At 38.9% G+C, this 10,638-nt stretch overlaps 1 protein-coding gene across 1 annotated transcript; it reads left to right on the top strand.

The window, feature by feature from the left end:
• Positions 1-3,770: 3,770 nt before the first annotated feature.
• Positions 3,771-8,718, top strand: ren (renin). Its single transcript, XM_026332715.1, has 9 exons — positions 3,771-3,970; positions 4,335-4,458; positions 4,862-4,985; positions 5,269-5,387; positions 5,489-5,685; positions 7,163-7,285; positions 7,399-7,540; positions 7,636-7,734; positions 8,251-8,718. Exons 1-9 carry the CDS (start codon positions 3,903-3,905, stop codon positions 8,410-8,412), a joined length of 1,158 nt encoding a protein of 385 aa, XP_026188500.1. The 5' UTR covers positions 3,771-3,902; the 3' UTR covers positions 8,413-8,718.
• Positions 8,719-10,638: the final 1,920 nt, after the last annotated feature.

Raw genomic sequence — 10,638 nt, 5'->3', positions numbered from 1 at the left:
AATTTTTATGGTAGTTTATTACCTATTTCTGTACATACATAATTTATTTTCCCATTTTTATTTGTCTTTCCTTTTATTTTCCTGAGATTTTATTTTAGTTTATAATTTATGCTAATGTAATTTAATGTGGCTCAAGGGCTAGAGCAGGTCAATCATGAACCAAAGGACTGGTTGTTCAATCCCTGTCTTCACTAGTCTACGTATTGAAGTGTCCTTCAGCAAGAACACTAAGTTGCCCTCAGTGGTTGTTCCACCATTGTATGAGTGTATGAGAGTGATTGTGTGTGTGATTGGGTGAATGGGCAAAAATGTGTGAAAGTGCTTTGAATGCACTTGAGTGTAGAAAATCAATGTATAAGACTGTTTGCAATGCCTGCTGTAGGATAAATGAATTGTTGGCTTTTCATGGGATTTGTCAATATGAAGAGAAATATAATGTATCACTAGATGTATCATTTAAAGTAGCAGCAAATGAGAATCTCAAAAGACTATTTTTTAAAATTTTTCATGAGCCAGTGTTCCTTTGCAATGGGCAGCATATGAAAAACATTATGTTTTATGAACATTAAATCATACTAACACTTGTGAATGATACCTTCAAAATTAATATGATTCTGTAAATGCGCGTAATACTGGATGTCCCTTTAATAATCTGTCAGTGTGACCTTTTTCCCAATAAGAAGACTAAATAGGATTTACTCTTCTGCCAAATGGTTTCCTGTCACTTTAGGTAGTAGACAGCAGTTTAGTCTGCATAAAAATAGAAGCTGCACACAGAGAGAGATGGAGAGAGAGAGAGAGAGATGGATTGACTTACATTTTCTGATCCAGATACAGGCTGAATCCATCAGCCTTGTTTGTTCTTTTATGTCCATACTTAAGTCCAATGCTGCTCCCTCCTGGCCAGGAGAGACACAACATGTTTACGTTTCACAAAAGGAGAGACACAACCATGAGAAAAATTAAAACTAATTTAATATAATAAACGAACCCACAGAAAAATCCCCAAACTCAGGAGGATAGCTATTATACTGTCAAACATAAAATATACTTTTATCTCTTTTGGTCTCAAATTCTACATTTTTTACCTCCTGTTGTGAAGACTCACATAGTTTCATACATATTGCCTCCAGATGGAATCACAGTCTCATCTTTTCTAATTTGGAGCTCACTGGCTTCAAATTCAAAAACATAACTTAGCATAAAATCAGTGAAACCAAATAATAGTGATCTACTTTTTGTGGATTGAACTGCTTAGAAAAAGTTAAAAGTATCTATCCATTTTACATTTTAGACTCGTGTCAGCTCATGACCCTGCAGGTTAAGAGTCAAGAACTTCCCTTGAATTTCATTTCCTGCTCTTTTTATTTTTCACATTCAGTATAGATCAGTCTCAACCTTACAGGATCCTTTTGGGTGAATTCTGACTGCAGAAACTTCTTTGAGGCTTAGTGTCTTGCATTAATAGCTTTAGTTTGGTTTTATGACCAGAAATTTTTAAACTTGCTTTCGAACAATCCTCTACAGCTGATGACTACTGCCTTGACATATAGGCCCTTGGGGGGATGTGATAACACTAAAAACATTAGGTTGAAACAAATCATCTTTTAGGAGACAGTTACCATTTCCCATGCCCACCAGTGTAGTGGACTTGCTGGAGAGGTGGGAGGCCAGACAGGAGTGACGCATGGGTCTCCCTAGGCAGTGTGGGAAAGAGACTTGTGGGGGTATCTGTTTAGCTGGGCAGGTCAAGAGTCAAATGTCTGTGAGATTGTTCCTAAAAGGTGTAGTCAAGACCAGCCTATATGGCCTAATTTTAAGTTTCTTTTTAATTAAAATATGTTGTTAAACTATTATTATATATCATTATATAGAGAATGGATCAAATGACTATGTTTTGTGAAAATGGTAGTTCCTATTGATTAACCCTCAGGAAATGATCATCCAGCAGTTTTTGAGTCCCTTGATTTGGTTTCCCAGACCACAACTTTTGCTTCAGGATCACTCCTATCATTGTATTTTCAGCAGCACCACCAAAACAAGCCTATAAAGTAAACACAGTGGAGCAGCTAAAAACAGATACATAGTTTTGTAGCTGAAGGAGCCTAAAAGCACAGCTACAGAAGAGTTCGATATTTGATTTACAGTCCTCTAATGAATGCCTCTGAAGCTAACTTTGTCTGTTGGATGTATAAACAATTCACTGTTTCCTAGCAAAAGACAAAAGAGTGTCAGCAAGAATGAAAGGAAAGGTGGACAAGACAGTGGTGAGACCAGCAATGTTGTCTGGTTTAGAGACAGTGGCACTGAGAAAAAGACAGGAGGCAGAGCTGGAGGTAGCAGAGCTGAAGATGTTGAGGTTCTCTCTGGGAGTGATGAGGATGGATAGGATCAGGAATGAGGACATCAGAGGGACAGCTCATGTTAGATGTTTTGGAGAAAAAGCCAGGGAAGCCAGATTGAGATGGTTTGGACATGTTCAGAGGAGGGACAGTGAATACATTGGTAAAAGGATGCTGAGGTTAGAGCTGCCAGGAAGGAGGCCTAGAGGAAGACCAAAGAGGAGGTTCTTGGATGTAGTGAAGGAGGACATGAGGATAGTCGGTGTGGGTGAGGAGGATACAGAGGATAGGGTTAAATGGAGGCAGATGATTCGCTGTGGCGACCCCTGAAGGGAGCAACCGAAAGGAAAAGAAGAAGAAGAAGAAGATGGTGTTATTGTAAGTCATCACTACATCTATATGCTGTGCACAACAATGGCATCATTTTTCTGGAACCTCTGTTCACAGGGAATAACTTAACGACTGACTTCGGACCATTTTTCTGACATAGACTCCCATATATCCACATATCTCCTGGCTAAACCTGGATGGTTAATACAGTAGCAACACACAGCCCAATCCTGACAGGACAGATATCGCAGCAATCCACCCTGCTGTAAAACAGTGAAATCATCACAATGAAATCATCACAGAACAATTTGTTTTGAGCATTGTGGCTAGAGGTGCAACAACACATCACAAATGCCAGATTCCTGCTCTACATAATACACTCAACATGGTCCTCATCTCCTGCCAACAATTAGGTCTATTGAAGACCTTAAACTAAACTTAGACATGTGGATTGTCCTTTATTAGGCAGTTTATGTGAAAAACGTGAGCCTCAAATGATATACAAGCAGCAGTGACCTGTGTGATCAGGAGAAATCACTAGCAGATGGTGAACAGAGAAGTGTAAAGCCTGTCTGCTTCACTTGATGACTGATGAGTGAAGAAAATAATACATAACAGAACATAACTTGATTTTATTAAGCACAGCAACCAATATCCAGTACATATTCATACATTCACTAACATTCATTCAGTCAGCCATCATATAAAATCAGAACACAATGTAGATAAAGAGACACAAACATATTAAACAACACTGAACTAATCTCCCCTGACAACTCATAGCATCTTTCAGTCCTTCTAAAGCCTCTCACAGCCCTGCAGACAAGGTCGTGCCTGCCAAAGTCAGCAATCTCAGGAGCTCTGCACCCCTACTTTCTGGGACTTTTTTAAGAGATTAAAGTTCAGCTTTCTCATAGGACCTCTGGATCACTGGAGGAGTTCTGTAACCAAGGCACAAGGGTCAAGGGGTGAGTGAGTGAGGTGAAGCGGAGCTTGATTCAAGAGGTCATCTCCAGGAGAGCTCCCAGCCAGAGTCAGTGGCCCAGCGGTGACAGCCTGGTGAAGAGGACATGGTATAAAAAGAAGTGAGGGATCAGACAGCACAGAGAGAGTGGCAGCTTGCAGAAACTTTGATTCAGTAAAGGTGGAATATTCACAAGAGCAGGAAAACCAACGTGTATATACAGCCATCTTTGGTGGTATTATTCTCCTGCCATCAGACAAGCCACCATGGCAATGAATTATTGGATGTGTGTAATTTTGCTTTTGACAGTGACTACAAGTCATGCCTTGAGAAGGTAAGAAACCTATTACTTTATCTACCCGCTTGCCTGAAGAAAAAAAAAATAACAGTGAGCGTTGACTTTATAATTACATTCATATAAGAATAAAACACAGCAAAGAACAAAACAAATAAGGACAGGAACACAAATGTTTTTTATTGCTTCATTACAACAGCTAATGTTTTCAGCTTTGGCTTAACATGTGGTTATGTTTATTTTTCTGGCTAAGCACTCTGAGCAAAGAAATCTGTAGTTCATTAAGGGCTCATTGTTATACTGGAATGATAACTAGGCATATGTACTGCATCTATAGCATGAAAAATATACATCTCTTATTTATTTCTTTAGTGATCACATCCATTGTTCTTTAACTTTCCAGAATCACATTGAAGAAGATGCCTTCGATTAGAGAAACAGTGAGGGACATGGGTGTTTCTGCAGAACAGGTGTTGACTGATCTGAACAACAGGACTATTCCCACACCCCTAACCAACTACCTGGATGTAAGGCCCCTTTGTGCATTAGACTGTGCATTTTAAAGGAACATTTGTCAAACATATAGTGGATGCTTTTGTGAAAGGTGTGAGTCATAGGAAATCTAAGTATACTAAGGGCTACTAAGTCAAAGGCAACTGTATTTATTGTCATCCCCAAAGTGTTGAAAGAATAAAGCAGCAGATCCAGTGACATTTGAATTAGTACTTTAAAATATCGTTGGTGCTTGAATCATACTTAGAATGTTATATTTCATCATAGATGCCATTTTCACAAATTGCACTAGAAAATGGATTTTAAAGTGATATCATTATAACATCAAACCAAAACATTAACTGTTTTTTTTTTTCGATTTGCATTAGGAAACTCTTTGCATAATCAGTTAAGATTTTTCCTCTTTGTTTGCAATAGACGCAGTACTTCGGGGAAATCCGTATTGGCTTTCCGGGCCAAACGTTCAACGTTGTGTTTGACACAGGTTCTGCCAACCTGTGGGTACCCTCGCAAAGCTGCTCACCTTTCTCTACTGCCTGTTGTAAGTGTTTCTACAGTATGCACACATGCAACAACAAAACTAGCATTTACTTAAAATGGTTATAATCAAGAAGTCATTCTATTGTTAAATGTCTGTTATCAGTTTTATCATGTCCACAACTGTGCTTCAGTAGGGGCAAGGTGCATTTCATTGACATGTTATAATTAGGCAACCTCTGAAGAGGTGGCTAAACATACAGGAGTTTAGAAAAAATCTGTGCTGTTCGATGAAACTTTCAATGTTCAGTAGTCTAAGGCTTCCCAGATAGAAGATTGTTTTTTAGTTATTCACAACAGGTACGATGGCTCAAAATCCCAGACTTATGTTGAAAACGGAACTGGATTTTCCATCCAGTACGCCTCTGGAAATATCAGGGGATTCCTGAGTGAGGATGTGGTTGTGGTGAGTTTAATGATCCATGAACAAGCACAATAATAAATGAATGCAAGTTCTTTCTTGTTAAACATTCAGCCTTTGGCCTTCTGTTTGTTTTATTGCTGCAGGTTGGTGGTATTCCTGTTGTACAGGTGTTTGCTGAAGCCACCTCTCTGTCTGCCATGCCCTTCATTTTTGCCAAGTTTGATGGCGTCCTGGGGATGGGTTACCCCAACATGGCCATTGATGGCATCACTCCGGTATTTGACCGCATCATATCTCAGCATGTCCTCGAGGAAGAGGTGTTCTCTGTCTACTATAGCAGGTGGGTTGAACTGAGTCACCTAATTTCTTGGACTAAACACATCCATCCATCTTCTATACCCGCTTATTCCTTAACCAGGGTCCCAGGGATCTGCTGGAGCCTATCCCAGCTCTCTTTGGGTGAATGGCAGGGGTCCACCCTGGACAGGTCACCAGTCCATCACAGGGCCACATAGAGACAAACAACCTCACACACTCACACTCACTCCTATGGGCAATTTAGAGTCACCAATCAACCTGACATACATGTTTTTGGAGTGTGGGAGGAAACCAGAGTACCTGGAGAAAACCCACACAAGCACAGGGAGAACAAACAAACAAACTCCACACAGAAAGGCCGGGTTGCGAACCCACGACCTTCTTGCTGTGAGGCAACAGTGCTAACCACTCAGCCATGGACTAAAGACTCATTTAACTTAAAATATGTAGAAGAATTGTGTTTATTAAAATAAAAATAAAAATCTAATAGTGTGCTGTTCGAACATCTGTCATGTTTATTTTTCTATCTTAAAAGTAGAGTTAAAAAAAAGACCATTATATGGAAAAACAAACCAAAAAAGCTCAACCTATAAACTATAATTAGCAAAAAATGTACATATAGGTATGTCTATTTTTTCATACTTCGTCCCATAAATATAATCTATAGATTACGTTCAGTTAAATGTAGAACAAATAAACAAGGGCAGTCGTGGAGTCGGACTTGTAACTTGAAAGTCATGGGTTTGGGAATTGTCAGTGGGCAGAGTGAATAGTCAGCGCCCTGTCCACCCCCAATACCATGACTGAGGACCCCCAACTGCTCCCCAGGCACCGCAGCGTTGGCGAAATCTAAATCTATAGATCCCCACTGTTGTGTGTGCACGGTGTGTTTGTGTGTTCACTGCTGTGTGTGTGCACTTGGGTGGTAACGGAATTTCCCCATTGTGGGACTAGTAAGGGAATTAAGTTAAGTTAACAAAAATGATATCTGGGAAACATCATCAGCATGGTGGCTGAGTGGTTAGCACTGTTGCCTCACAGCAAGAAGGTCGTGGGTTCGCATCCCGGCCTTTCTGTGTGGAGTTTGCATGTTCTCCCTTGCTTGCGTGGGTTTACTCCGGGTACTCCGGTTTCCTCCCACAGTCCAAAAAACATGCATGTCAGGTTGATTGGTGACTCTAAAAATTGCCCGTAGGAGTGAGTGTGAGTGTGTGAGGTTGTCTGTCTTTGTGTGTCTATATGTGGCCCTGCGACAGACTGGTGACCTGTCCAGGGTGTACCCCTGCCTTCCACCCGAGAGAGAGCTGGGATAGGCTCCAGCAGATCCCCGTGACCCTGAACCAGGAAAAGTGGGTATAGAAGATGGATGGATGGATGGATGGGAAACATCATAAGAATAAGAGGTCATAGGGTTCAACTTCAACTAAAGTAGCATGTAACTGTCAAATTTCACTATATGAAAGTACACTGCAAAAGTCAGCTTTATTTGTGGCTTTCAGGGACCCAAAGCACACTCCAGGTGGAGAGCTGGTTCTTGGCGGCAGAGACTCAAACTACTACACTGGAAAATTTAATTATGTTGACACCAGAGAGCTGGGCAAATGGGAAGTTACCATGAAAGGGTAAGCTCTTTGTTTCATACCTTACAGACTGTGTGTGTGTGTATGTGGGTGTTTGTGCACACCCATTCTGAAACCACGTGTTTTATTTTCCACGTTTTCTTCCATCCTCTCAGTGTATCTGTGGGGACGGAGCTGATGTTTTGTGCAGAGGGCTGCACAGCTATGATCGACACGGGTAGCTCCTACATCACAGGTCCGGCCTCCTCTGTGTCTGCGCTGATGAAAGCAATTGGAGCACAGCTGGATGAAAGTGGAGTAAGCTTTTACACATGCAACATAGGTTCCCACAATAAGCATTTGCCTCTAAAAGTTTATGACTTCATGACCCATAACTTTGTGTGGTTCATCAGTACAACGTCAACTGTGACACTGTCAAGACATTGCCCAGGGTCAGTTTCCACATGGGGGGGCAGGAATACTCACTCACTCGGGAGGATTACATCTTATGGGTAAGGATAACAATTGCTAACTCATTTTAATATAGTGTGGTGAAACACGAATATTTATTTGATTAATCTTGTTGTACTTTAAGCATTTGTTTTCCTCCCATATGTTACAAACTGAAACTGTAAATTTTACTGCTCTCCATTTATCTGAGAGTTGCAGTTATCAGTTACTTTGGTTTTACAAACAAACCATATTAGCTTATAAAAAATATAATGTGTACAGATGCTTTCAGTTATGAGGCCATTAAAGCCCTTCTGAAGCTACACATGCTAGCATTTTAGATGCCTACTGATGCTAATGCTGGAGTTAAAACTTGTTCCCCAACAAAACTAGGACCCTGAAGTCCTGAAAAACTGTTTCTCATCTAGTTTTAAGGTTGTAATATGTTACGCCTGGGATATTAAGGATAAACAGGATATTCTCTACAGTTGATGAAAAAAGGAGCTCACTAATTCTAGCATTTGAGAAACTTTAAATTTTGCTTGCCATAGTAAAACTGATTGTTTATGTGTCTGCAGCAGTCACATCTTGAAGGAGATGTCTGCACTGTCACATTTAGGGGCTTGGATGTGCCGCCCCCTGCAGGGCCCATCTGGATTTTGGGAGCCAACTTTATTGCCCGCTACTACACAGAGTTTGACCGCCGCAATAACCGGATTGGGTTTGCTACAGCAGTCTGACATTAGCCACATCTGCTTTTCATTTTTGCTGCTTTTGCTGCAATATCTCACTTTCTTCTTGACACTTATTTTGTCCAGTCATCCATTCATTTCCATTATTTGCATTTTAAGCATATTTTATAAAAATGGTTGAGTGCACATAAAAGAACTCACAAGCATTTTTAAAATTTTTTTTGCAAATCCTGCTCATATAATATTTTCCGCAGGTTTAATTAGGCATCAACTGAACCTATTTTAATTTATAAGCACTTACCAGCACATAGTCTGTGTGTGTATCAGAGTTTGCTAATTATTATTATACAGCAACAGCCCATATATTTATTGTACTAACATGACAAAAATAAACTTGCTTACTGGGTTTTGAATTTGATTTAATTCTGTCGTCATTAATGTAGGCATTGTTTCTTTCCAAGTCTGTTGAATGCATGTGAAATCCAAGGCTGATGTTAAACAGATTTCTGTAGCTGATTTAATCAACCATGCCAAAGTAGTCACAGAAAATTTGTAGAGCTCTATATAGGAATGTTTTGTTTAAGCATTGCTTTTAGTAATTGTGTGCTGTTAGTTTATTGTGAAACTTTACTTCTCTTCAGCTAAATTTGCCTCTCTACAGTGTGCCTTTAAATTTAGTAACTATTAGTTAGCAGCAGGAGTGAGTGCTTTATATAATGTCACAATTACATTATCTAAATGAAATCATGCCTTTTCAAGTTTTTATGCAACTTTTCTTCTCTGACACTGAGCAACTGTCTTTTTCAGTATAACAACCCCACAAATGTTACTTTGTCACACTGGACAACAGTATAAAGCCAAAATCCTGCGTTTAGTTTCAGTGTAATGTTCATAATAAAAAACGCAAAACTACAAAGGATGTTTAGGGGTAAGCATGCCTCTTTAAGGTAATGTTGAGACTGACTGAACAAGGAGTTATTTCTGCTTAGTTAGCAGGGAGAAGAGACACAAAGATAACAAAACAATAAAAACACACATATTCATCAGATGCTTTTGTCAGATCGTTTTGTCTTTTTCTCTGGACTGCTCGGGAAAGTCATCTTGTGCTACAATGAATTGACAGTGGGGATGTCACGTTTCCTTGCTCGCACATCCATGAATTGTCTGCTTTGGATTTTTATCTGTTGATAATCTGCAGTGAGGCGAGGGTGGATATCTCTGTACTGGCATTTAATCAACATATTCAGACCATTGCAAAAACATCTCTCTCAGTATGAGTCAACAGAAATATTCAGGTTGGAAACCTGGCCAAACAACCGCTCAGGCACATCCCAAAAACACGTTTCATAAGATATGAGCCATATTATTGCTGGCAAACATTCATTAGATAAACTGTATAATAATGCTTACCCCTAAACATCCTTTGTAGTTTTGCGTTTTTTATTATGAACATTACACTGATACTAAACGCAGGATTTTGGCTTTATACTGTTGTCCAGTGTGACAAAGTAACATTTGTGGGGTTGTTATATTGAAAAAGACAGTTGCTCAGTGTCAGAGAACTGACTACATTCATTAACAAGATCCAACTCTATTACTGATCCTTAGTGCTACATATGTTTTAAAGAAACAAAGAAACATTTTGAGCCAGGAAATATTGTTTAATGTCCTTATGTATTCAACTTTGTCCTTTACTTAAAAACAAATCATTGTTATACAAGACTTATAAAATGAAATGTATATGTATTATTTCTAAAACTTTGTTACAGTACCGTTAGACAAGATAACATAAGATAAGATGATATGATTTATTTGTCTCACAGTGGGGAAATTCCAAACATTACAATAACATATAAAAACAGAAGAAAGACTTATCAGCAGTACTTTCAAAAACATCAACCGTAAAGTTATTTTTATGAAAATGTCTTCTCATCAAATTTAGTTGAGAAAGTTAATTTGATTTAATGTCATATTGTTCCTTTAAAGTCAGAATCAAGAGAGCGGCATTGACTAGCTAATTTGAGACATCATCCAGTTTTAATTTGGGGAGTTTTTATTACAAAAAGGAGTATTGATGCCCATATATTTATGTATCAAAAATGAATATTTATATTTTTACTAAAATTCAATAATTCAATTTAATAGGCCTGTATTAAGATTTAATATTGGAATTATTGATGCTGTAACATGAGCAACATTGTTTATATATGCACAGGTCACTTTCATTCACAACCACTGCTATAATGTACATATTGCACTGCACTGTTTTTAGTT

Source organism: Mastacembelus armatus, chromosome 7, assembly GCF_900324485.2.
Source record: "Mastacembelus armatus chromosome 7, fMasArm1.2, whole genome shotgun sequence".
Lineage (NCBI taxonomy): Eukaryota > Metazoa > Chordata > Actinopteri > Synbranchiformes > Mastacembelidae > Mastacembelus > Mastacembelus armatus.
The sequence above is the reverse complement of the archived record's forward strand: the minus strand, read 5'-3'. Positions and strand labels throughout refer to the sequence as shown.